Here is a 26,869-nt window from a genome sequence, read left to right on the forward strand (position 1 = left end):
GAGTAACAGAGTGAAGAAATAAGGGAGATGAGATAATTAAAGCTCTACTGCTATCCAAGGGTTAAAGTGAAATAAACTGTTTCATTTGAAAATGCTCCAAACTTAAGTAATTGCAGAATTGAATTGTAACAACCAAAGCACTGCTTCTGCTCTGTATGCAACGGAATCTACAGTGTTTATTCTCTAGACATTGACATAGCTACAAAGACTCATTACAGAAGAAAGGGACCCAAAGGTTCACATTTTGTGAATCTCTCAGGTCACTTTGTTGCCTCAGGATGTCCTCACTCTTCCTCTCCTATCTTCTTGCCATGGAACTCCCGGCTTTTCACCCGGAGCTTGTTGACCTGCGACTCTGCAATGTCAGCGCGCTCCTCGGCTTCCTCCAGCTCGTGCTGGATCTTGCGGAACTTGGAGAGGTTGACATTGGAAAGCTCCTCCTGTTCAGGGAGAGGGAGGTGGTGGGGAGGAGCCCGGGGCAGGGCTTTCCCTTTTTGTGCACCTTGACCTTGGGAATCTACGGCTCTTCCCTGGGAGAAGGCACAAACTTCCACCCCCCAGCCCCTACTGCTTACTTAGAAACTTCACACAGACTTCACTCAGTAGATGCAGACCCTGGGGTTGTTTAATCTGACCTCCTGTATAAAATAGGCTGCAGCACTCCTCTCTGTTCATCCCTGACTGCTGCAGGGTGCCCAGAACTCAGCAAGGCCTCACAATGCAACAATCAAATGATGTGGCCAAGACTGTTTTGTCTTGGCAGTTTCTTCCATGTTCCTTTCCTGATCTTCCTACTCATCTCAATAATTATGCTACCCCGAAGGAAGGTGGCTCTTGCCCATTCTCCAAGCAATACTCACGGCCTCCTCAGCTTGTCTCTTGTAGGATTTCACCTTCATTTGCAGCTTGTCCACCAGATCCTGCAGCCTGAGAATATTCTTCCGATCTTCCTCAGACTAGAGGAAAGCAGGAAATAAATTGAATTCTTGATTCTGCATGACCTGAGGTTAGCAATTCCCTTTGCGGATGGTGTGCACACAATCTGCCTTGCTCTGAGAAAACTCTTGTCAGGCCAAAAGAGACCTCCTGCCTTACCTGGTAGGTCAGCTCCTTCACCCTCCTCTCGTACTTGCGCACACCCTTCACGGCTTCAGCGCTGCGCTTCTGCTCAGCATCAACCTCCCCTTCCAGCTCCCGCACCTGCAAGGAGAAGCTCATCTTTGGAGCTGCCCTGGTATCTCACCAAGGGACATGCTCACTCATGCACAAATAAAACTCCTACTCACCCTGGCCTCCAGCTTCTGGATTTGCTTCTTGCCTCCTTTCAAAGCCAACTGTTCAGCCTCATCCAGACGAAGCTGCAGGTCCTTCACTGTCTGGTCGAGGTTCTTCTTCATCCTCTCCAGGTGGGCACTGGTGTCCTGCTCCTTCTTCAGCTCCTCTGCCATCATGGCTGCCTGATGAGAGCAGAGAGTCAAAGACATTGTGAAGCTGGAGATATGTTGGAGGAGAATACATACACCATCTCCAGTGAAAGGAGCCTCCAACTCACGTCTGTGATGGCCTTCTTGGCCTTCTCTTCAGCATTGCGGGCTTCCTGGATCGTATCCTCCATTTCACCCTGGATTTGGGCAATGTCTGTTTCCAGCTTCTTCTTGGTGTTGATCAAGCTGGTGTTCTGTGCAACAACAAAATGTTGTTGTTAGGTCCAAAACGGAGCACTTATTTTAGCAATTTACTGTTTAAATTAATGAATTAATTAATTAAATTAATTAATAAATTAATAAATTAAATTAATATATATCTAATATTAGCATCCTCCTTCAAATGATGCATCTTGTCAGGTCATACACAGCTAGATGGTGAGAGTTCATAAAGGTTTAAGAAGAACTTTTGACTCCTGTTAATGTTTGTACAAGGATAACAATTCTGGTTCAGGGTAAGCCTTTTATTACAAGAGATGACTTAAGAATTTACACGCAGGAAAAATCTGGAAAGGGAAAAATGAATTAGTCTTGAGATTTTGAATTTCATGAATCTAACCTGAGTGTGGAGGAGCTGGACTCTCTCACTGGCATCCATCAGTTCCTGCTCAGCCACTTTCCTCGACCTCTCCGTCTGCTCCAGGGCTGCCCGTAGCTCCTCAATCTCAGCCTGCAGCAGGTTTGCTCTGCGCTCCACCATGGCCACCTGCTCCTTCAGGTCCTCCTGTGTCCTCAGAGCATCGTCCAAGTGGATCTGGGTATCCTGTGAGACAGGAAAGAGAAATTATAACATGGCACAGTAGTGTTGCATAAAGGCAATTAACACCAGTCTAATAATAATCCAGTATAATACCTATATGAATATAATATCTATATCATTCTGCATATAAATATATATTTTATATAGATATACTATATATTTATATACTGAATTATGCATATTTGCACAATATCTAAGAATGTGAGCAGGGGAGGGATGTGTGGTATTAGGCACTGCCCAGGCTGAGTGACAGCCCTGCCTAAATTTAAGGCTGCGCAAGGGGAAGGTAAGGCTGAATTAAAACTCCACATGACTGAGACAAACGACTTACCAGATGAGTGGCGTGTGCTTAGAATGAGTAACAAGCAGTAGGAGTTGGAGCCAAAGGGCAGCTAGGAAGCTGTGATCTGTCCAGTAGCTGTCACTGAAACTTGTTGGGCTGAATCGCATAACAGGAGAGCTGCAGCCAGTGGCTATTAAGTGTTCAGAAGGGGCAGGCAAGGAAGGAGAGGCGGGCAGGTTGCCCTCTATTAAAAAGGGATTAATTGCACTGAGCAGTCTTTGAAAAGCAGTGATGAGCCAGATTGAGAGCTTACGAGTAGAAATTAGAGGCTGTGCCAACAAAGGAAACCTCAAGGCTTGTGTTTACTACAGGCCACCTGTCCAAGGGGAGCCTGATGCCAAAGGGTTGTTACTTCAACTATGGGAAGAATCATATTCCCAGGCTCTGATCCTGCTGGGGGACTTCAGTCACCCTGACATCTGCTGGAAAAGCAACACAGCGAGTTCTAAGCAATCCAGGAGACTCCTAGAGTCAATCAAAGATAATATCTTCATCCAGGAGATAGATGGTCCAGTTGGAGGAGAAGTGTGGCTTGGACCTGTTGCTTACCAACACAGATGAACTAATTAGAGATGTCAGTGTTGGTGGCAGCCAGGGGTGCAGTCATCATCCACTGGTGGTATTCACAATCTTGAGAGATATGGGCCAGAGGAGCAGTAAAGGTAACACCTTGAATTTTAGGAGACCAGACTTTCAGTTGCTTAAGGAATTACTGTGTGGGACTCCTTAGGAAAATGTCCTCAAGGATAAAGGAGCAGAAAAGAGATGGCAGCTCTTTAAGAAGAGTTTTCTTAGAGTGCAAGAGTTCTTAATTCCCTTGTGTAAGAAATTGGGCAAGGAAGGCAAGAGACCAGCATGGGTGAATAAGGATGTCCTGGTCAAACTGAAGCGTAAGAAGGAAATGCGTAGGCAGTGCAACAAAAGACATGTCCTGAGAAGAATACAGGAATGCTGGTCAATGTCTAGGAATAGGATCAGGAAAGCTAAGGCACGGCTGGAGCTGAATTCATGTTGGATTAACCTTGAGTGTGGCCTTAGTTTGGGTATTGTATGTAGTTCTGGTCCCCACAATTTAAAAGGATGTTGAGGCACTTTGAATACATCTAGAGCAGGGCAACAAAGCTGGTGAAATGGCTGGAAGACATGTCCTCTGAGAAGTGCCTGAAGATGTGAGATTTGTCTAGTTTGGAGGCGAGGACACTGAGGGGCAGCCTCATTACTCTCTACAGCTTCCTGAGGAGGCAAGTTAGGAGGGAGGTGCTGATCTCTTCTCCCTTGTATACAGTGATAGGACATTGCAGAAACTTCATCATTGGAAGTGTTCAAGGTCATGGCATTTTAAGGAGTCTGATCTAGTAAAGGATGTCAAGGCAGAGGGGTTGGAGTAGGTAATCTTTGAAGGTCTGTTTCAACCCAAAATGTTCTGTGATTCAATGATTCTATGATATTAGACAAGCTTAACATACCTTGAGCACTGCCTGTGTGTTTCTCAGGTTCTTCTGTGCCTCTGCAGCCACACGGTTGGCATGGCTCAGTTGGATCTCCATTTCATTCAAGTCTCCCTCCATCTTCTTCTTCAGCCTCAGGGCTTCATTCCTGCTCCTGATCTCAGCATCCAGGGTGCTCTGCATGGACTCCACAATTCTGAGGTGGTTTCTCTTCATCTGGTCAATCTCCTCATCTTTCTCTGCTATCTTCCTGTCAATCTCTGACTTCACTTGGTTGAGCTCGAGCTGGAGGCGCAGAATCTTCCCCTCTTCATGTTCTAGGGAGGCCTGGACAAGTGGGCACAAACATTTGTAATGTCATTAAAGCCACAGTTCACTTTCTAGGTAATTAGGGAACTTTTCAGTCAATCTCATCTGGCTGCGCCCCCCAGACAGAACAGAGAGGGACCAGGCAGGTTTTGGCCATATTTCCCCATTGCTTGTATTTTTAGTGCAGACACCAGTGATTATGGGCCGGTACCTCAGCTTCCTCCAGAGCAGCCTGGATTTCAGATTTCTCCTGCTCAATCTGCTTCTTGACTTTCTCCAGCTCATGAATTGCCTTTCCTCCCTCTGCAATCTGCTCCGTGAGGTCGGAAATCTCCTCTGCAAGGAAGGGTGAAAAGTGGCGGGGTCAGGCACAGATTGGAATGAGGAAAAGCCCCAGTGCACCAACATGACCGACATCACTGTAGGCGCAGACCCACTTAATGTGACAACCTTGTGAGAAAGCCCTGCCAGGAGCCGAGGGCCAGGGACTTACGCTGCAAGTTCTTGTTCTCACGCTTCAGCGTTTCCAGGTGGTCCAAGGACTCCTCATAGGCATTCTTCATCTTAAACAGCTCCGTGCTGAGAGAGCGAGACTCCTTCTGGGAGGCTTCCAGCTCAGCCTGCGTCTCCTCATACTTTTGCTTCCATTCTGCCAGGATCTGAAGAGAAATTAGGTCTGAGTATGGATGTGGAAGTGGGGAGGGAATGCTCTGCCCAGGAACCCCGGGGCTGGAGCCCTTAAAAGACCTTGTCAAAGTTCTTCTGCTTCTTATCCAGAGCTGCGCAGGCAGCATTTGATCGCTCCACGTCGATCATCAGGTCCTCCACTTCATTCTGCAGCCTCTGCTTTGTCTTTTCCAGGGAGGCACATTTGGCATTGACGGCTTCAACATGTTCCTCTGCATCCTGCAGGCGCTGTGCCAGCTTCTTCCTGGGAGGTGGCAAGCACAGCTCATGGTTTCAGATCAAAAGGAAGGCTGTGATGTGTGGCTAATGGGCTTTTCACAGCAAGACATTTTAGCATTTCACTGAATATATATCCTCTGCACAGACAGCGCAAGTCCTCTCTCAGACAGGGATTGTTTTCCCAGTTCTGATTTCCAGGCTTGAATGACCAATATGCCTTCTGTGTCTACCATCTGCAGATTTTCTGTACCAATCTCTGCATCGGGGGAATATTCTCCTCTAAATTTCCTAAACCATATCCTTTGGAGTATATAGTTTACCTCAGCCCTTACCCAGCCTCAAAGTACAACTTTAACTTTTTATGACAATATCACACTTGTGTCTTCAAATTTCCCTTGATACTCTACACCTTTTTTTGTCTTCCCCACATTCTCCACGTACTTGGCCTCCTCCAGCTCCTCCGTGCGCTGAATAGCGTCCGTCTCGTATTTGGTTCTCCACTGGGCCACTTCGCTGTTGGCCTTGGACAGGGCTCGCTGCAGCTCCCCCTTGGCTTCCTGCTCCTCCTCATATTGTTCCCGGAGCAAGTCACAGTCATGGCGAGCAGACTGCAAGGCGTGGGCCAGCGCGTTCTTGGCCTGGGGACATAGTTGGATTGGAATAAGGAATGGTAATATCCTGGAAAATCTCATCCAATTAATGAATTTAACACTGCAAACATGACTGTTAGGAGGGTGTAGGTGTTCGCCCTGAAGGACAGATGTAAACCTGGAGGGGAAAATGCACTAATCACACTCCCTTCAGAAATGAAACTCTCCTCCTGGTATGGACTGTGCTAATCATACCCTGTCCCCATTAGGTGGTCTGGAGTGAGGAGTGCTTTCAGTGATCAGATGTAGGAAAACTCATCACCTTTATCTCTTCCTCTAGGTGCCTCTTCAGTTCCTCAATCTGTTGGGTGAATGCCTGCTTGCCTCTTGACAGCTGAGAGATCAGAGCATCCTTCTCCTCCACCTGGCGTGAGTATTCTCCTAGGAAAGCAAACAGAGAATACATTCAATGTCATTTGTGACCCAACCAAGCTGTTTCAGGATGTCTTCCCATTCCACTGCACAGAGGCTCTCTCACCTGATTCTGTCTGCAGACGAGCTCTTTGAGCATTGAGATCATTGATCATGCGTTGATGCTCTTCTTCCTTTGTCTTAATCTCACTCAGCTGGTCTTCCAGGGTGCGACACATCTTCTCCAGATTTGCCTGTGTTGATCACAGAGAACAGTCATATCTGGACTCCTCCCTATTCTTAACAGCCTGATTCTCACCAGAAAGATGCGAATACATGTGCAAGTTATATACTGCTCCTTGGTGTTAAAAGGTTAGAAATTTTTCAGTACCTTGGCTTTGGAGACAGATTCCATGTTACTGGCCAGGTCGTCAATCTCCATCTTCAGCTCACTCTTCTCCTTCTCCAGCTTCTGCTTCACTCGTTGCAGGTTGTCGATCTGCTCCCCAAGCTCAGCTGTGCTGTCCGCGTGCTTCTTGCGCAGGGCGGCAGCCGTGGCTTCGTGCTGCAGGGTGGCCTCTTCGAGGTCACGACGCATCTTCTGAAATTCTGCCTCACGTTTCTTGTTCATCTCAATCTGAGCGGCTGTAGCCCCTCCTGCTTCTTCCAGGCGCTCGCTGATCTCCTCCAGCTCCCGCGAGAGGTCAGATCGATGCTTCTCTGCTTTTGCCCGAGAAGTTCTCTCTGCCTCAATTTCCTCCTCCAGTTCCTCAATGCGAGCCTGGAGAACATTGGGAACCCTTCACACCTGTGCCCTCCTCCTGCCTGACTTGTGCCGGGGTGACAGAGGGGATGGGACAGAGACTTGCCTGCAGCTCCTTGATCTTCTTCTGTAACTGCATGCCCAGGGCTTGCTCATCCTCGATTTTGCTCTGGATCTGGCTGATCTCAAAGTCTTTCCTTTGGGCAAAGCACACCGTGTTAGAGCTCAAAGGGAAAAGGCAAATGTACCAGCCCCACACTCAGGTGCCCCACAGCCACACTTACTTCTTCAGTTTCTCATCCAGCTGCTGTTTATCATTTTCCAAATCCATTATGCTGTCATGGGCCAGCTTCAGGTCTCCTTCAAGTTTCCTCTTAGCTCTCTCCAGGTCCATGCGCAGTTTCTTCTCCTGCTCCAGGGACCCTTCCAGCTACAACCAACAACACCATCAGAGCTCTGCTGGGTCTAACTCCATACCTGTCCTGTTCTTGCTGAATTCCCGTGTGCTTACATCGTCCACTTGCTGTTCCAGCTTGGTCTTAGCTTTGGTCAGAGTATTGACTTTGTCCTCTTCTGCCTGCAGGTCGTCCAGTGTCTGCTGATGGGCCTCTTGGAGGGCTTTCTTCTCTTTGGTCAGCTTGGCAATGGTCTCGTCCAGGGCTGCCATCTCCTCGGTGAGGTTTTTCACCTAGGAGAAGAAGGGAGCAAGTGCAGATAAAAAATGTTGTTTAAAATTTTATACTATATAACAAACCAGAAGTCTTGTCTGGAGTGAGGGTGGCATCTTCTGCCTCATACCTTGTTTTCCGTGGCATGTTTTTCCTTCTCAACCTTGGCCAGTGTTAACTCAAGGTCATCAATATCTTTCTTCAGCTCTGAACATTCATCCTCCAGTTTCCTCTTCTTGGCTGTCAGCTCAGCATTGATTTCCTCCTCATCCTCAGCCCTTTCTGTGACCTCTTTAACTTTGGCTTCCAGCTGGATTTTGGTTTTGATGAGCTGGTCACACCTTTCCTCAGCATCAGCCAAAGCATCAGCTTCCTGGTGGGAAAACACAGGAGTTATTTAATACTGAAGGAACAGATGTGCATCAGTGAGACCTTTGAGATCACTATTTAGTAAAAGCTTACTGCTTATTTACATTACAAATAACAAACTTAGAATAAGGTTTTAGTCAGTCCTATTGTTCTCTGACCTCTCTCATGATCAGATACGCTGTTCACCTCCATTACCTTTCACCTGGTTTATTTGAGATATGGCAGTGGGTCACTTGGATTTAATTGACACTTCCCGTTCCTCCTTTAGAAAATGATTGTAATTTATAATGCACCTTGTTCAAATTCGTGTGGAAGTGCTGAGAAATGCAAATTATTCCACCAGAGAAAATATTTGACACACTGCTGTTGGTGGATTTATCCCCAGCCAGTACAGTCAGGGGATGCTGGAATAAGGTTCATCTTTCCCTGATATGGACACTTCAACTCAAGGGTCGTGCCTAAGAGGTGCCTAAGTTTCTGAGAGGCCAAATGGTGTTGCTGATGAACATACAAGGCTGGCACTTGTGCTGTGGGATGTAATGGATATTTGCATCTTCTGGGAATGGGAGCTCAGGTGAGATGTACCAGAAGAAATGGCTCTTCATGTCAACAGCTGAATGAAGGCAGAGTAGTTGGTCAATTGTATCACTGTCCCCACTCCACTCAGTACACTACAGCAACTATAATGAGGCTTTATGTCATGAACTTACATGAAGACACATCCATGTAGGCATCAAAACTCTAAAATCATTTGTTAGCTTAAACTCCACTTTAGGAAGTGGAGTGAGACACATAGCAAGACTGAGTGGGGAAAGAATGTGGCTTGAATTCAGCTTAAAATATTTTTCAAAGCAGTTTCGTGTGCAATTTGAGAGTTTTGTAGTGTGAAGGAAGAGTTAGAACTGATTTACACCCTTTCCCTCTAAAAAAAATAAAGTCATCTTACTCACAGCCTGCACTTGAAGCTGCAGGTCATTTTTCTCCTGCACCAGTTTCACCATTTTCTCCTCCAGCTCTTTCCTCTTTGCCTCAGACTTGGCCAGCTCTTCCTTGGTTTTCTCGAATTCTTCCTTCATGTTGGCCATCTCCTTCTCGGATTCTGCACTCTTCAGTAAGGGCTTGATCTTGAAGAACAACTTCATCCAGGGCCAGTGCTTCACATTCATGAATGCACGAATGTTGTATTGGATGCAGAAGATGGACTCCCTGAAGCATAATTAAAATGTACATTGAATATTTTCTGTATGATTAACGCCAACTCTTCCCTCTAATTACAGTGACTTCAATTGAAGATGAGAAATGTCTACCTCCTCTCCACCATTCTCTGGTACTCCACTCTCATCAGGAAGCCCCTGCACCTGGCCTGTGTGCGGGTGATGAGCTGTGCCAGCTTCTCATCCCTCATCTCCTCCAGGAGTCCCAGCAGCCCAGCTTTGAAGAACACCTTGAGAAAGGGAAGGTTGCAGCGCATCACTGTCAGGTAAAGCCCAAGCGCAGGCACACAGAGAGTGAGTGGAGAAGGGTTTGTACCTTGGTGTGGCCAAATTTGTACTGGGTATGGTCCACATCGATGGATCCAAGAAGCTTCTCAGAAGCTTTCTTGCTATCGATGAACTGTCCCTCTGGGATGGCACTGGCATTAAGCACCTTGTACCTGTGGAACGAGGAAGATAAGGCTGTTTTTCCCCAATATACATGGTAGCTACTGAGGCCCAGCAGGTCATAAACAGCACCATTTGAACTTGTGTGAATGCACCAATATGGCTTTTAAAGATGCTGAGAAGTGCAGGGCTCTTACCTCTGTTTGAAGTCAGCATAGAGAACTCTGCTGGGGAATCCTTTCCTGCAAATTCGGATCCCTTCCAGCACGCCGTTACAGCGCAGCTGGTGAAGCACCAGTTCATGCTCCATAGCACCTAGTTCAAGGTCAGAGCATAAATGAATACCACAGTTTCCAGTGCAGAGGGGAAAAGCTGTGTCAGAGGAAGCTCTCTTTCTGTTGGAGTGTCTTACCAGGTGTTTTTGTTTCATTTGGGATGATGCAACGGACAAAATGGGGGTGAGTGCTGCGCAGGTTGGTCATCAGCTTGTTTAGGTTCTCCTATGGGATTATATGTATCATCTTAGATTAAATCCATTTACTTCTGTATACTCTGTGTCTGGATGTCAAGGAGCTAATATAACAAATCTTAGGAGGAAGAAGCTTTCGAATTTCAGATTTACATTCAATCAAACCTCATGTATAATCATTAAAAAGGTTTACAATTCTGCAAATTAATCTGGAGGAAATAAATCACTACTGTATAAAACTTATAACATAAGCTTTTACAGGCTTAATGTTTATATTACATCCCTGACTCTGAAAATTGTTTTTCACAAAGAATGTCAGTGAACTCTTGGAAGAAATACAGGAGGTCAGGTGTAAATGCTTGGAAAAAAATCGCCAAATGAACCGATAATTAGTAGGAAAAGACAATGAATAACTTCTGCTCACTTCATGCTTATTCTCGTTTCATCACAAAACCAAGGTTATGAAAAGGACAAGAGTTTAGATACCTCAGATTTGAAACTCTGTGGTGGTTTGAGTCTGTTTGTGTTTTTACATTTGGCAGTTCATGTCACTTTACAGAGAATGAAATTTATACTTTACCCGGAAAAGAGCTGAGACAGTCTGGAATGAAGAACCCTTCTTCTTGCCACCCTTCTTGCCACCACCACCGCTGGCCTCTACAAAATAATTTTTTAATATTATCTTTCTTTGTTGCATCTTCACATATCATAAATGGTGGGGAAAAAAGAATTTTAGAAAACTTGCCTGCATCTGCTCCACCGTAGGAGGCAAAGAGTAAAGCCAGTGTCTTCACAGATGATTTCTGGTACAACCCAATGACAGTTTCATTCAGGGGGTCCTTGTTCTTCTCCAGCCAGCCAGAGATGTTGTAGTCCACGGTGCCAGCGTAGTGCACCAGGGAGAAGTGAGCCTCAGCCTTGCCTTTGGCAGGTTTGGGCTTCTGGAAGTTACTGGACTTGCCCAGGTGCTGGTCATAGAGCTTGTTCTTGAAAGAGGTGTCCGTTGCCTTGGGGAACATGCACTCCTCTTCCAGGATGGAGAAGATGCCCATGGGCTGGGATAAAAAGGAAGAGAAAATGCTTGTAGAATAATATCCTCACAACATGATCTTAAAGGGAATAGCAAAAGACAGGAAGCTGAGAAGCAAACCGATACCCTTGCCATAGAAGAAAATTTCTTTCTAAAAGTCACTTTAAAAGATTCACGTGCTTGACTCATGCTTTGGCACAGTGATTCAGGAATGATTGTTATGCCAAAAAAACCCATGTTAAACAATCAGGAGGAGAAAGATTATATTTGAAACTGCCTTTCACCAAGGTGTCCTCAGTTCTTGTACTTATTATGAACTCCCTAAATTGTACAGAACTATAAATCTCTCTTTTTCTTGCCCTCAGAGGGCAGGCACTGACTGTATTGGCCTGTACTTACTTTACTATGAACCATCTAGCAAAAATGTGTTGTCCAGATAACTTTATTCCAGACCATTAAGAAAGTATTTTTATTTTGCTTTGGGAGCTGCTCTGTGATTTTGAAAACAATATCCTTTGCTCAAGCAATCTTTTACACAGAGAAGAGGTGTGAGGAATGACTTTTATCATCATCTGTAGCCTTTGTAACATCTCTAATGCACAACAAGAGATATTTCAACAACTAAGACAGAATGCATGAAACTAAAGACGCCTTTCTTTTGAGTAATATTTAATCATTTTCAGTTTAAAATAATGAGTTTCTGAAAACAGAAGGTATTTTGAACTAGAATTTTACCTTCTCAATGAGCTCGATGCAGGCAGCCAGGTCCATCCCAAAGTCAATGAATGTCCATTCAATTCCTTCCTTCTTGTACTCCTCCTGCTCCAGCACGAACATGTGGTGGTTGAAGAACTGTTGCAGTTTCTCGTTGGTGAAGTTGATGCAGAGCTGCTCCAGGCTGTTGAACTGCCAAATGTAAAAACACAAACAGACTCAAACCACCCCGTGTCAATATGCACAAATCTTGATCATCCCCAACCCTTAAGAAATCTCCCCAGGTAAAACACAACTGTATTATCAGGATCACACCATAGTGCAGTTCCCTAAAGAAATATCTACATAATGAAAATGGATTTTTTTTTCCCCACAGCAGATATTCCCAGTGAATCTCCTAAAATACTTAAAGTACTTTGGTATTTTTTTATTCAGCCAGGAAGATGAGTGTATGCTCTGCTGTCCAGTTTTTAAACACTTGATATCTCTGATTAAACACTTATCTATTCATTTCTCAGTCCTTGAAACAATGTACATCTCTTTAACCTGTTATATATTTGTCAATGGGTCTCTGAATCCTAATCCTGCTCTAGAAGCTCTTATGTAGAATTATTATATGGGGTTTTTTTTAACATTAACACTATCATTAACATTAGTATTAACATTAACCTTACGCTCAAAATGTTGAAATTTTACAAGATATAAAATTATATTTGCTACTTCTACACAAGCAACCTAACTCTGTTCTTATATTTATAAAATTTCTGACTATTTTGCATTGTGCTGCAAAATAAAATTAAGGACTTTTTCCAGAAAATTGCAAGTGACTGGCGTGTTAAACCTTCAGAAGACTATTACTTGGAAGTCTTCTGATATAATAATCTCTTCTGGAAAGGGCAGTCCTCAAACCTGGAATCCTTACATCAAAGATCTCAAAGCCAGCGATGTCCAGGACACCAATGAAGTACTGTCTGGGCTGCTTGGTATCCAGCTGTTGGTTGATGCGAACAACCATCCACAAGAACATCTTCTCATAGACAGCCTTTGCCAGAGCCCCCACTGAATTGTTCACCTAAAATAAAGAAGAATGTAGTGGAAGGAAAATAATACCCAGAACAAGAGAGTAAATCAAGCCAGATATTCCCGATCACCAGCTCATTGTTACCTGCTGCACTGTTTGGCCCTTGGTCACGTATTCATTCCCCACTTTGACTCGGGGATAGCAGAGAGCTTTGAGCAGATCTGCTGAGTTCAGACCCATCAGGTAGGCAGCCTTGTCAGCAACTAAGTAGAAGGACAGGGAGACAGAAAAATTAAGAGTAAAACATGCAGCATTTTGAGTGAGGAACCCTTTCCAAAGCAATGGCAGCGTTGAATGTCCTTGTGACCAAATTCTGCTTACTGGATCTCAGAGGAAGCATGACAGTCATTAAAACAAAACCCATCTTTGTTCTGAAAGCTTTCCAGAGCAATACTCCTAAATGCTACTTATGTCTTTAAAAATCTTCATAGAAGGATGTAGGAACAATGTATTTGTTGAAAATTTATTCTGAAATCTGAATCATAGAATGACAGAATGTCCCAATTTGGAAGGGACCCTCAAGGATCATCGAGTCCAACTCCTGTCCCTGCACAGGACAACCAAGCAACAAAACACCACACTATTAGCAGGTTGGTCACCTGCGTGTAATCCAAAGCACACACGTAGATACTTTGGTTGCCTGTATTCTTTGAAAGCAGCTGTAACTCTACAGGGGATATAATTCCAAAATTAGAGGTAACAATTAACACGAGCCCCTTCCTGCAGACTTATTGTTTTAGTCATAGCAGAAAGCAGGCAGATGCATTCATTCAGGATCACAATCTAAAAAATCAGTCCTGAAGCTGATAGACAATCAGCAAAGAGTGTTCTTTGGAAAAAGCAGAGGGATTATTCAGTCTGGAGGTGTTCAAGGCCAGGTTGGATGGGGCTTTGAGCAACCTGATCCAGCAGGAGGTGACCCTGCCCATGGCAGGGAGGTGGAACTGGTTAGGTTTTAATGTTCCTTCCCACCCAAACCATTCCACAATTCTATGATTTTTAGCCATGTATGCATTATATAACGTTTAAGTCACTAAGTAGTCAGCTGAGAAGTAGAAATCTAAGTCAGTTCTTCCCTAGAGCAGTACACTTATGCTTCACTTTCAGACTGATGTTCAAATAATTCTACTATGTAGGGGCATTTATGGGTTAGAGTCTCCAAAGGAGAAGAAAGAAATGAAGGGAATTTCTCTTTTACCTGGGCAAAATTCCTAGATAAGATGTGATTTGTGAAGCAGAAGTTCTAAGACTGAATTTAATGCCTCCATTTCTTTAAAAAAAAAAAAAAAGAAATATATTTTTTGAAGTCTTTCTCTTCTCAGTGGGTCTTTAACATAAACACACTGAGCAGGCTGTGGTAGTCCAGAACTGTGGCAGCCAGCAGAGAATTATGGACACATATGCAATTTAAGATGAACATTAGTTAATAAGTGAAGAAAAGGTATATTTTAGGCTCTTGAGCATGTCCAGAGAAGAGCAACGAAGCTGGTGAGGGGCTGGAGAACAAGTCTTACGAGGAGCGGCTGAGAGAGCTGGGGTTGTTTAGCCTGGAGAAGAGGAGGCTGAGGGGAGACCTTATTGCTCTCTACAACTACCTGAAAGGAGGTTGTGGAGATGAGGGAGCTGGGCTCTTCTCCCAAGTGACAGAGGACAGGACAAGGGGGAATGGCCTGGAGCTCTGCCAGGGGAGGGTCAGGCTGGACATCAGAAAAAAAATTTTCCCCGAAAGGGTCATTGGGCCCTGGCAGAGGCTGCCCAGGGAGGGGGTGGAGACCCCATCCCTGGAGGTGTTTAAAAGACAGGTACATGAGGTGCTCAGGGACACGGTTTAGTCGTTGATGGGAATGGTTGGACTCAATGATCCTGGTGGTCTTTTCCAACCTGGTGATTCTATGATTTTGGATGGCAGTTTCATACCTGTAGACTAGCTCCACCAAAACACTTTTTTACACATTTCTGCTGCTCTCTTTTTTCATCTTCCAAATACTGAATGAATTGCTACTTCTTTTTCTAACAGATCAACAACAGACTTTGCTGGTACCTTCTGTGCCGTCCGGCTCTGCCTGCTCCTCTCGTTGTTTCTGCTTGAACTTCAGGTTGCCATAGTGCATGACAGCCCCTGTCAGCTTGTAGATGGCTGTCTTCTCATCAGCAGTGAAGCCCAGGATGTCAATGGCACTCTGCAATGGGAACAATGAAATAAATGCTTCATCTGTGAGAGATGAAAATGGGGAGAACTTTTGAAATTGTCACTTACATCTGTAGCCATCAGCTCCTCCTGGTCATTAATGCTGGGAACAGTGATCTCACCTTGACTCACAAAGTGGTAGTCGTATGGGTTAGTGGTGATGAGGAGCATGTCTGAAAGTAAGTAGAAGGAACAAGGAGGCTTACTTTAGTCAAGTAATAGTCTGAGCTGATGTTCAGCAATCTCCCTTCAAGGTAGTCATTCTTCCTACCAATTAGCTCCGGCTTCTTGTTGGACATGATCTGATAAAATATGTGGTAGCTTCTTTCCGCTTTGAGCTGGAAAGTGACTCTGGACTTCTCCAGCAGATCTGGAGGAAAAGTCTTGTTAGAAAAAAGACAAAACAGCAAAAAAAAAGAAAGCAGGGAGAAGATGCAAAGAAAAACAGGGAAGGAAGGATAAATGGTTGGGTGAAAAGGTGTTGCATGCGTAGGAGGGTGAATGGATGGATTATGAACGGTTCAGGAAAGTCTCTTACATGTTTCAATATCCGCAGAAGCCAGTTTGCCTGTGGCACCGAAGTGAATTCTGATGAATTTGCCCTTTAATAGAATAGAAGTGTCTTAAGAGTTATATCATAAAAATATCCCTGAAATGAAGAGTTTTGCTATTGACTCCCCTAGGCACAAGATATTTACTTAGAGACATTTTCTGAAGAATCAGCTGCATTTCCACCACTGACATAAAGTCATCCTTTACGTTTTTGGCCATGAAAACAATAAACAGTTGCACAGATTTATTTTTTATGTATGCTGAATGGACTGATAGGAAGGGATGGGTGGATTTCGTTAGCCAAACTCCTCTAACTATATTCTGCACACATAGAGCAGTCATCTTAAAGATATAGATTCAGAAAATCACCAGGCTGGAAATGGCCTCTTGGATTATCGAGTCCAACCATTCCTATGAACCACTAAACCGTGTCCCTGAGCACCTCATCTACCTGTCTTTTAAATACCTGCAGGGATGGGGACTCAAACACCTCCCTGGGCAGCCTGTTAAATGGAAATAGCTATTTAACTAGTTCAACTGCTTAAATCAGTTTTGTGACTAAATAAGCCATTTCACTTCTAATTAATTAACTTTGACAAAAGTAAACATATTATTCAGGAATTATTTGGATAAGGAGCTTACAAAGCGTGAGGAGTTGTCGTTCCTCACGGTCTTGGCGTTTCCAAAGGCCTCCAGCAGAGGGTTGGCGCTGATGATTTGATCCTCAAGCGTTCCCTGTAGGACAATAATTATTCCTGGTTATCCTTTCCAAAAATCATGTCAGGAACAGAGGAAAGCATTGATTCAAGCCAGTGTCTGTTAATTTACCTGCATTTTGCCTGTCTGCTGCTCTTCCTTTTTCTTGTCCCCACTGGCTGCAATTGTTGCAAAGTACTGGATGACACGCTTTGTGTTCACAGTCTTCCCGGCACCGGATTCTCCGCTGTCAAACCAAGAAAGAAGCAGAGAGCGTGTGGTCAGGCAGGAGGTCCCCTGGCACCGGGCAGCCCCGCGGGGACCCGAGCAGGGGTGTACATACGTGATCAGGATTGACTGGTTCTCGCGATCTGGGGAAGAGGCAGAAATACAGTGTTTAAAACTCAATGAACATCACAGAAAGAATGAAATGTAGTCAGGTAAGTTTAATGTTTTCAATTCCATGCTCTCACCTAGACTTAAACAAGCAAACAAACCTCCACAACACCTCCTCGAGTGCAGGAGTGTCATTTTATTTCAAATACAGGAAATAATGGTGTGAAAGTAATGAAACGTACAGTAGTATATGTGCATCAGAACCATGAAAGCTTTGAAAAAGTCTCCTCTTATTACTGAGAGGGTATCCCGTGAGAGAATTTCATGATACAGTCCCCCTGGGACAGAGCAAGCCACTCACCAGTTAACATGAACTGATAGGCGTTGTCAGAGATGGAGAAGATGTGTGGAGGGGCCTCCTGGCGCTTCTTGCCTCGGTAGGCCAACACCACCTCCGGGTTGTACACCGGCAGCCACTTGTAGGGGTTGACGGTGACGCAGAAGAGACCCGAGTAGGTCTGCAAGGAAGGGAGACAGCACGTTGGCTGCGCTCAGCCTGGCAGAGCGGTTCCTCCCAGCTCCCCAAAGGAAGGCTGTGCCGGGACTTACGTAGATCATCCAGGCTGCGTAACGCTCTTTGAGGTTGTACAGCACAGCGGGTTCGTGGAGGTGGGTCATCATGGCCATGTCCTCGATTTTATCATACTTGGGTGGGTTCATGGAGAAGATTTGATCTTCCTTCACAGTCAGGGTCTGCCGGAGGAAGAGAGAGATAGATTCATGTCAGCTAAGTGCTGAGACTCGAGTCAAGTTGTGTCCTTCAGTCTTGGTTCTTACTCACCTCTCCACCTTCAGTCTTGACGGTGACCTTCCCTGTTTCTTTGCTTTGGACCGTCCCTTTCACAAAGGATTCCTTTGCGTGTACCACAAAGACTGAAGTCTTAGCATCAAAAGGCCTGTTCTGGGCTTCAATTCTCTCCTTTTCTGACTTTCGGAGGTAAGGAGCCGCCTCCCCAAAGATCGCCATCTCAGAGTCTGACGACATGGCTGTGCTTTGTGGAGGGGCTCGTCAGCAGAGAACACTGTAGGAGAGCAGATACATAAGTCAAATGTATCAAAAAGTCAGCGCTTGTTAGTAGTGAGAAAAGAAACGTGCGGTATTAATACTTTACATAGTTTTTCTGAAGCAATTGTATGTTTTTATATTGATGTGATTCAACATTTCTGGAAATTGTGACAATTATATTTTGGGACATCATTTGGCTTAGAGTCTACTGTACTGAAATTGCATTTTAAATATTCCGTAGTCAAATATTTAGGCACTGTACTGTGGAGTTAAGAACCTCAAAATTCCTTTCGGCTGCTTAGGCAGTCTTTTAAAATTCACTTGAAATTATTATGTCTTCTCTTCCAAGTGATGCTGATTCAGAAAGCTCAGAAGGCTTGCACACCTCTGTCTTGAGAGGCATGCAGGCAATTTGAACGTCTCATTTTCAGCCTCTAAAATATTTGTATCATTATATTAATGATATAATTATTTGCTAGTTTTAGTGAGTTTTTTAGTCTGGCATAAATGGCCACGGTGCCATTAGAAGAGTAATGCTGTCCCAGAACACCTTGCCTTATCTCTATTGCTATTATTTTCTAACTATTCTATTTTCTATTTTTTCTTTTTAAAGTTACTGTAATTTTAGGGGAAAACAAACACAACTCAGAAATTTAAAGAGTAACAAATTTTAAAACCACGATTAATTTCTCTGAAAAATTACATTTTTCATTTCTTTTCCCTCCAGAAAATAACAGTGGGCAGCTTAGGAGAACATTTTTTATTTTTCTCTCCTCTGCAGAGATCGGTACCTAGTATTTACACAGCCTTTATTATTGTGTTAGATTTCTGCTAAAGTGAGAGAGTAACTTGATAATTCTTTACTTGTCCCTGCAGGAACAGGTGGTGGCTTACAGAAAAGGAGGGCTGCAGCTTCCATTCTTTGCGAGGCAGAGAACAGTCAGACCGGTAAGGGGAACAAACAATAGCATTGCGTTTTCCAGAGACAACAAGAAGAGCTTAGTTGCGCATATTACAGCTTTTTCTACTCTTACTTCTCTAGTAAGTAAGATTTCATGGCACATTTTGGACAAAATCATATATTTATTCACATGCTTGGAGATGAAATGTTGAATTTTGCACTTTTTCCTGCTGTGCTCATCCAGTTCTATTGCTGCACCAGCAAAGATAGGAAGCACAGCTCGCTCCCTGGTAGGTCAGTTAAGCAGACTCCCCATGGGAATTTTCTGGTCTGCCATCAGCAGTCAGAAACTTCAAACACAGCCACTTAAAGATTGCACTAGATGATCTATTGAGGTTCTTTCCAACGCTGTCTGTTTTATGATACTATGATTCACTTGAAAACCTCCCTAGCTTTGGGCACCCCACCACCTTCTACTGTGACCACACTGGGCAAGAAATTATAGACTGTAACAGTGCCCATTCGCTCAGCTGTACAGAAACTCCACCCGAAAGGATCTTTCTCTGCCCCCAAAGAATGAATGAATCGCGGTCTTACCTCCCGTGACACCAGGTGGGTGGCTGGCAGGCTGGCAGCTGGTCAGTGCTGTAAAACAGAAATGACAACTCCTTACTTGCTGCTGCGCAGCAATCCAGAGTGAAAATGTGCAGCTGCTGTGAAAGCAGAGTTAAAAACTGAGAAATGGAGTCCCCTCCTGGAAAGGAGCACTGGAGGCAGCAGGAATGCTGTGGCACGGGAGGGCTCCATCCCCTCCCTGCAAGGCTGCGGACCCCAGGCACTCACCTTCGAGCTTCCCGTGGAGACAGGGCAGCCTCGTCGCAGGGTGTTTTATACGATCCACTCTGCAGATGCTACAGATGCCTACTCTTTCTTCGGTCAAAACATTTTTGGCAAACCTTCTTTGGCAAAGCATTGTCTGGCAAACTGAACTAAGGGCATAATTGTCATTTGACATGACTAGATATAATTAGAAGATTTTGATGTCTTACTGACTATATGAATACATCTCCTATAAATAATTTGACAAGGGTGTTAAGGAGGGAATCTGGACTAGTCAAGGCACTTAGAGAACTTGGATGCAGGACTTATGGATTCTATTGCTGGCTTTCCCACCGACTCACTGTATGACCCAGGGTGGATTGCTTGGTATGTCTGTGCTGCAGATATCCCAGCTGTACAATGGGGAGGACAACATTTATCATATCCATGTGATGGCGTGAAGCTTATAAGAAATGCCTAAGAGGAATACATGAAGCAGGTCACTTATAAGTATTCCTAAAAGGATTTGGCAATTGTGTTGGTAAAATTCTGAAAGTAACAGAGTGATCCGAGTCCTTTAGTGTGATAGCACTGATGCCTGACAGTCACATAGATGGCAAGATGACTGGCCAAGAGACGAAAATAGGAGGCTGTGGTCTAGCTGAACTACTGGGTTGGAGTCTCAGAGAGATATGTGAGGTCACTCCTAATGTATGAAAAAGACCATATGTACACTATGGCACGTGTGCCCATCTGTACACTTAGAATTGCAAAAGAGCGGCAGATTCTCCAAGAACTGTTGTTAAAAGCCTGTGCATGAATTCACGCTAAGGGAAGTGTTGCAGGGCATGCTATGATTTCCGCTGTGTAGGTCAGTGCAGCTGAACAACAGATGCTCCTTTATTTTCTTGATGATGTTTTAATTCATCAGGAATTACCTGTATTGGCAATTCAGAAAAGGACCTCAGTTCTTGCTTATGTCTTTTTTTCCAAGTCTGATCTGTCTGTACCATAAATAAAGCAAACTGCTGAGGTAAAGCTTTGGGTCTGTAGAAATCTCTGCCATTTGAATGTTCACACCCCTTCTCAACAAGGGGTGGTTACAGAGTCTTTATATCAACCAAGTTTTTTTACATTCCTGCAGGTATTTCCATTCCTGCAGAATTCCAGAGCCCTTTGACCATCTCAGAGCTCAGCCCACACACTGGAAGATGGCCCAGGTAAAGACACTTGCAGGCTGCAGTTTATCCATCGTACATAACAGTTCTTTCCAATTTCTCTACCACAGTCTCAGCTAAAGCCTGTCTCTTGTTTGCTCGCTCCCACTGTCAAATTCACCAGCTGAGAAAAAAACAAAGACCCTGCTCTATTCACAACTCCTAGAAACCTATATCTTGCACATTTACACATTCAGACAGCTCCTGCAACAAAAGATTACAACAAGTTGCTGCCTGTATCAGAGCGCTAGAGGTGGCCGGCAGTCCCGATATTCTGAGAAAGGGGGATTTGCTGGTAGTCCCGGAGAGTGACTCATCTAGTTTGGGGGAAAGGGCACTGTCACTTGAGCTGCTATAAATGCTGTCAGATCTAAACACACTCTTCTCCTGGTTGCTGGCGTTTTGGTTATTGAAAGAGGTCAGGGACACAGGGACAAGTTTAGATAAATGATGTGTGGGATACAAGGTAACATCCAGCATCAGGCATTGTGCATGGAGATCTTGCTTCAAGAAAGTCTCTGATGTTCACATTTTTGGTGGCTGGGCCCCAGCCTGGAACCCAAACCTCTTCTGAACCAAGATGCTTGGGTGCCGTATGGTGCCCAGTAGCCCAGGGGGACAGGAGGGCCTTGGCGGATCAGAGCATGGGTTTAGGAAGATCAGGGGAGGAGTAGGGATGGCTGAGAGTTTTCTCCGATCAGTTTGGGGAGGAAGCTCTGGTGCCCCATTCCCAGGGAAGCACTAGTATCTGAATTGTAAAGGCAGCATCCTCTGGCAGCAACAGGTTAAGTATTAGGAATGATAGAATAGCTTGCATTGGAAAGGGCCTTCAAAGATCATCTAGTCCCTAGGGCAAGGACATCTTTCACTTGATTAGGTTGTTCAAAGCCCCATCCAACCTGACCTTGAATGCTTCCAGTGGTAAGGCATCCGTAACTTCTCTGGGAAACCTGTTCCAATCTCTTATTATCCTCATCGTAAAATATTTCTTCCTGATCTCCATTCCAAATCTACCCTCCTTCAGTTTAGAACCATCACTTCTTGTCCTGTCACTACAGTCACTGATAAAATGTCTTTGTCTTTCTTGTAAGCCCTCTTTAAGTATTGAAAAGCTGCAAGAAGTTCTCCCTGAACCTTTCTTATCCCCAGGCTTAACAATCCCAACTCTCTCAGCCTGTCTTCACGGGAGAGGTGCTCCAGCTCTTGGATAATTTTTATGGCCTTCCTCTGGACTTGCATTAACAGATCCATGTCATTCTTGTGCTGGGGACTCCAGAACTGAATGCAGGACTCCAGATGGGGCCTCACAAGGGTGGAGTAGAGGGGGAGAATCAGCTCCCTTGCCCTGCTGGTCATGCTTCTTTTGATGCAGGATCTGTTTGGCTTTCTGGGCTGCAAGCGCACATTGCTGGCTCGTGTCCAGTTTTTCATCCACCACTATCCCCAAGCTCTTCTCTGAGTAGTTGCCGTTACTTTTCTGTGGGGTCCTGCTCTCAGTGGTATGTAGTAAGCCTGTCTTATGCAGTGCTGTCAGGCTACGACAAAGTGCCCTCAAGGTGCATTTCCAGGGTCTACAAGGAGAGTCCAGCTGAGTGTGACTTTGGAGAATGAAAATCTTTGTATTTCCAATGGCCAATGACAAAATCAGTCATCATGGTAGAGCTCTTCTGTGGTTTGGCAGAATGTGGATCCAGCTGTGTAACACGCAGGAGTGAAACGCTTGACCAGGGGAAGGTCTCATTTAGAATGGGAGTGGGCAGTGTGTTGAGGTGTCTCCAGGTGCTGACAGTTGCTCAGCAGTGCTTTTAGGGTAATGAGTTTTGATGTAGCATCAGGTCTGTTCACTGAAGAGTTCAGAAACCAAAAGCCTTCCATGGAATTGGTCCCAACTCCAGTGTAGATGTGGCTGCCCCATCCCTGGAGATGCTCAAGGCCAGGTTGGATGGGCCTTGGGCAGCCTGAGCCAGTGGGAGGTGTCCCTGCCCATGGCGGAGGTGTTGGAACTGGATGATCTTCAAGGTCCCTTCCAACCCAAACTATTCTCTGATTCTCACATGCAAGCCAGGCTATGGGAAAGACAAATTTCTTGTCCCTAATGATATCCTCTCAGTTGTCAGATGACCTTTCCTCTAGCTGCAAATCAATATATCTTTTTTTAGTTAAAGTTCTAGTGGGTCTTACAATTTACCTGCACATGAGCAACATACCACCGTTTGCCAATATATTTTACAGTCCTAAATTCTGGTGACACTCCGCGTTGTTACAAGTTTACAGTGCTTTTTCTGTCTTTTCAAATACTCTAAATCCTGTGGCATTTTTTTTCAGACTTCATCATTCCTTCAAAGTCTACTTTACAGAACTATCTTTTTACTGAATTGTGTTATCACATCCAAACTATAGAGTTTTCCCCTCATGGCTGTCTTATATTATGCAAAGACAATGCAAGAAATTCAAAGTACAAGATGATGAAGAACTTCTGGTTAGCTTATGAAGCCTGAAACAACTTCTAGATATTGAGCGACGTGGATTTGTGGGGAGTAACAACAGTTAGAAATTGATGATGTGTATGTGCACTCAGGCACAATGTCAAATTCAGTTAATTTTCAGTATGTAAAGAGAAGAATTTAATTATTTGTGCTTTGCCAGAGAAGTTGAAGAAAATGCCTGTATACTGAGCTCACCTAAAATATGGAGGCTTCTCACAGAAGAAACTGTCCCATTGCCTTTTTCAGAAACCACAAGGTCTAGTGGAACACTGATCTGTCTTCTCAATATAACCTTGAAGTGAACTTTTCGGGGCTCTTTTCAGGTTACAGCAACAGCTGAGAAAAGAAGGAGCTGATTCCCAGTGCTGCCAGGACTTAGTGGAAACTCAGCAGGGGATGACTGGAGAAATAAATTATTTCCTATGTCCTCTCTCTGGTATTAATGTCCCCTGCTCTTTGCCTCTTTTCCCAGTGTGACCTATAACTGAATGGTCTTCCTTGTCCCTCTCAAGTCTCCTTCTAAGTAAGTACAAGCACAGTTTCTCAGAGAAATATCCCTGTGGTGAATTAGCATGGCAGAAGCTTGTAGAGGAGCAGTCTTTGTTTCACAATATCCAGTGTCCAAGGTAATGGAGATGGACACAGGAGGAGAAACTGAAATTCTCTGATACGTTTATGCTTGGCCTAACTCTGGTCCTACTCAACAGCAGCTGATTTTTTCTCCCTCGAATAGGTACAGTTGGGGCAGTACTACATGTATTAAGGAACATGGTCTCACATTTGAGTCAATTATCTCTCTGCTATAATTCAAAGAGAAAATTCAGTGCAATTAAAAGTATTTTAGTAGTGTTCTGGTAACAGCACCCTCTGTCCACCTAAGCAGCAAGAAAAGCCGTAGTTCCCAATTACATAACATACAGAATAGAATCATAGACTCACGGAATGGTTTGGGTTGGAAAGGACCTTAAAGATCATCCAGTTGCAACCCCCTGCTGTGGGTAGGGACACCTCCCGCTGGATCAGGATGCCCAAGGCCCATCCAACCTGGCCTTGAACTCCTTCAGGGATGGGGCAGCCACAGCTTCTCTGGGCAACCTGGGCCAGTGTCTCACCACACTCATTGTGAAGAAATTTCTCATTATATGTAATGTAAATCTACCCCTCTCCAATTTAAAGTCATTCTCCCTATTCCCATTATTACGTGCCTTTATAAATAAAGTTCCTCCCCACCTTTCTTGTATGTGAAAGTTGCACGAAGTTCTTAGAGCCTTCTCTTCTCCAGGCTGAATAACCCCAACTCTCTCAGTCTGTCCTTGTGTGGAAGGTGCTCCAGTCCTCAGATCATCTTTGTGGGCCTCCTCTGGACCCGTTCCAGCAGTCCCATATCCTTATTATGTTGAGGAAACTGCACCATTTCAGTAGGCAATGCTGTAAACGTGCTCCTGCAATGCATCCAGCAGCTTGGCAGGAATGGGAAGCTCTGTTTCTTCCCAAAGCAGGTGATGATTTAGAGACAGCTTAGCTAAGAGTTTGAGAAAAGTCAGTCTTGTGTCTTGGATGAAACTTTCAACTATCTGATGAAATTAAGGGGTGATTAAACTGACTCCCTCTTAAGCTACAAGTACTTCCTCACAGAAGTTTCTAAGCAGCCTATTCTAGAGTTTTCTTCTTCTTCAAGAAGTAGAAATTGCAAAGGCGTGTGTTTAGTCCCTTGGCCATTCACACGAGCACACTCTGAATGGATTTGAGCTACTCATCCTTTGGGGCAGCTTTATTTCACAAAGCTGGTCTTTCACCCATCAATACTTAAATTATATTCCCTGATGCGTTGGCCTGTAAGCTTCTTCCAGAGAAATCTGTCACCCAAACCCCTGAATTCTATTTCATCTCTGCTCTAATTTCACAGCTATGGCAAGTTACAATGCAGAAAACTCTGTCTTGTGCCGTGTCTTTCTTTGTGTACCGCACTGTGCCAGAGAACATTTGCAAATACAGGAAGCCACTCACTTATGCAGATAAAATATTAGTGGGTTCCCTGTCAAGCTTTTGACCTGTGCCAGCTACCAACCTCCTAAGCAGATTCAAAGGCATAACTAGACAGCCGGCATTTTCTGGGTCCATTCCCAATACAGTCTGCTCCAGCCTCACCGTTCTTGATACCAAAATAGTTTACTTCTATAAGTATAAGCAGTTCTATGCCAGTTGGCCTAAGTTCCCGGACGTATTTAATTTACTAGTGTAGTTGTAGTGCTTCTGTAGAAAGGTTTGGAGCAGCCGTAAAGGTACCTTTCCTTGGGAAAGGAAGAAGTAACAGTACCACGATGGAAAAAGGGAAAAGAAATGGGTTTGTCTCCTACTAACTTTCTGCCGATGTTTCCATCTCTACAGGGATGGACTGCACTGCAGCTGAACTCAAAGCACAGCAGTCAAAGAGAAGAGGCAAAATGTGAGCGGATCCTGAATACAGGCTGTCCTGCACGGCAACGCGGCGTGGGCAAGACTCTGCAGTGCTGACATTCCCATAGAAGAGGGAGGATTTGGGCATGCCGAAAATAGACCCTTCTTGAGATGGAGACCAGGCAGCTGCCTCACTCCCTGCCACCCTTTAAGAGGAGTCTTCCCCTCCCCCATGATCCGTGACTGTCTGTGAGACCAGGAGAATAAAGTCACCTCTCAGAAAGGCAGCACAGATCTGGTGGGAAAGCAAAGGCATTCCTTAGACTTATAGTCTGTATCCCATTAAGGCACCACACCCTTCACCACTCACCTGTGTTTTTTCTTGGTGCCATTCACCTCATAAACTGGAAACTTCACTTTAGCTGAAATAAGTGTGTGGATGAGGAGGCAGATCCTGTGAAACACTGCGTGAAACATCTTTAGGCTCTGTGCACAGGTGCAAGGATTTTCAGAGTATATCTCACAGGTGTCTTATTTTGAAGCTGAGGAGCAAATAGATTGTGTGAAGTCTACAAGTTCATAAATGGTTTGGGTTGGAAGGAACCATGAAGGTCATCCAGTCTAACCCTCCTGCAGTGAGCAGGGACATCTTCAACTCAGTCAAGTTGCTTAGAGCCCCATCCAACCTGACCTTATCTGGAGTGTTCAAGGGGTAGCAATTAGCAGCTAATTAGTCATTGGCTGGTAGCTGTTAATGAGAACAGCACCCCCCTGGTACACAAGGTTCACATCTAGGGACGTATAAATTACCAGCTCCGTTAGATTTGCCTTTTTTCCCCTGCCCCTGCATCCAGTTTTCTTCTGCCCATAGCTGTGCAGGCAATCCTGTACAGTGAATGCAGAGTCATGGTACAAAACACACCAGAGATCTTCCTGCCTATCTGATGCAAATGGGAGCCACGGGATGAAAAAACAGACTGCAATGAGAACCAGGACTACCAACGTGCCCAGCACTGCGCTTGAGCTACTGCAGCCCCAGTTAGACAATGTAGAACTGATTCATGAGAGCACAAAGCTATTCTGAGGTGGGAATTCAAGCTCCCAACAAGTAGAAGGCAACGACCTGCCTTTACGTCTTCCACTATTTCCTAGCTGTAGCAATAAAAATTATCCTTTAAAGAGAACCACAGGATCAAAGCAGCTGAGTTACAGGCAAGAAATCTCTCAGTTGGGCTCTTGTATCCTTACTAGATACCATGATAGCA

General features: G+C 44.6%; 1 protein-coding gene and 1 long non-coding RNA gene across 2 annotated transcripts; one reads left to right on the forward strand and one right to left on the reverse strand.

Annotated features, from left to right (window-relative positions):
* Positions 1 to 260: 260 nt before the first annotated feature.
* On the reverse strand, positions 261 to 17,778 carry LOC104057904 (myosin heavy chain, skeletal muscle, adult-like). The gene is made up of 38 exons (XM_054083245.1): positions 17,560 to 17,778; positions 17,328 to 17,471; positions 17,080 to 17,236; positions 16,726 to 16,753; positions 16,515 to 16,629; positions 16,329 to 16,421; positions 15,673 to 15,736; positions 15,406 to 15,504; positions 15,204 to 15,307; positions 14,988 to 15,126; positions 13,031 to 13,149; positions 12,788 to 12,937; positions 11,887 to 12,057; positions 10,863 to 11,176; positions 10,702 to 10,771; positions 10,065 to 10,152; positions 9,850 to 9,967; positions 9,582 to 9,705; positions 9,359 to 9,495; positions 9,002 to 9,257; positions 7,813 to 8,055; positions 7,526 to 7,702; positions 7,299 to 7,444; positions 7,121 to 7,211; positions 6,643 to 7,032; positions 6,379 to 6,505; positions 6,163 to 6,281; positions 5,692 to 5,888; positions 5,092 to 5,275; positions 4,838 to 5,003; positions 4,556 to 4,680; positions 4,054 to 4,362; positions 2,044 to 2,247; positions 1,553 to 1,678; positions 1,287 to 1,457; positions 1,096 to 1,200; positions 861 to 956; positions 261 to 440 (listed from the first exon to the last, which is right to left on the reverse strand). Exons 1-38 carry the CDS (start codon positions 17,761 to 17,763, stop codon positions 285 to 287), a joined length of 5,826 nt encoding a protein of 1,941 aa, XP_053939220.1. The 5' UTR covers positions 17,764 to 17,778; the 3' UTR covers positions 261 to 284.
* Positions 16,701 to 25,930, forward strand: LOC128853971 (uncharacterized). Its single transcript, XR_008452841.1, has 4 exons — positions 16,701 to 16,822; positions 18,661 to 18,825; positions 20,649 to 20,724; positions 25,596 to 25,930. It is a non-coding gene; the product is annotated as an uncharacterized LOC128853971 (long non-coding RNA).
* The last annotated feature ends 939 nt before the right edge of the window (positions 25,931 to 26,869 follow it).

The sequence above is a fragment of the Cuculus canorus genome, chromosome 18, assembly GCF_017976375.1.
Source record: "Cuculus canorus isolate bCucCan1 chromosome 18, bCucCan1.pri, whole genome shotgun sequence".
In the NCBI taxonomy this organism is placed as follows: domain Eukaryota; kingdom Metazoa; phylum Chordata; class Aves; order Cuculiformes; family Cuculidae; genus Cuculus; species Cuculus canorus.

Excerpts from the sequence above, each read along its gene's own strand:
- LOC104057904 (XM_054083245.1), bottom strand. The coding sequence starts at position 17,763 with ATGTCGTCAGACTCTGAGATGGCGATCTTTGGGGAGGCGGCTCCTTAC. Across the intron at positions 6,282-6,378 it reads TCGTCTGCAGACAGAATCAG|GAGAATACTCACGCCAGGTG; the intron begins GTGAGAGAGCCT and ends TTGCTTTCCTAG. Across the intron at positions 5,276-5,691 it reads GAGGAGCTGGAGGAGGCCAA|GAAGAAGCTGGCACAGCGCC; the intron begins GTACGTGGAGAA and ends GCCACCTCCCAG.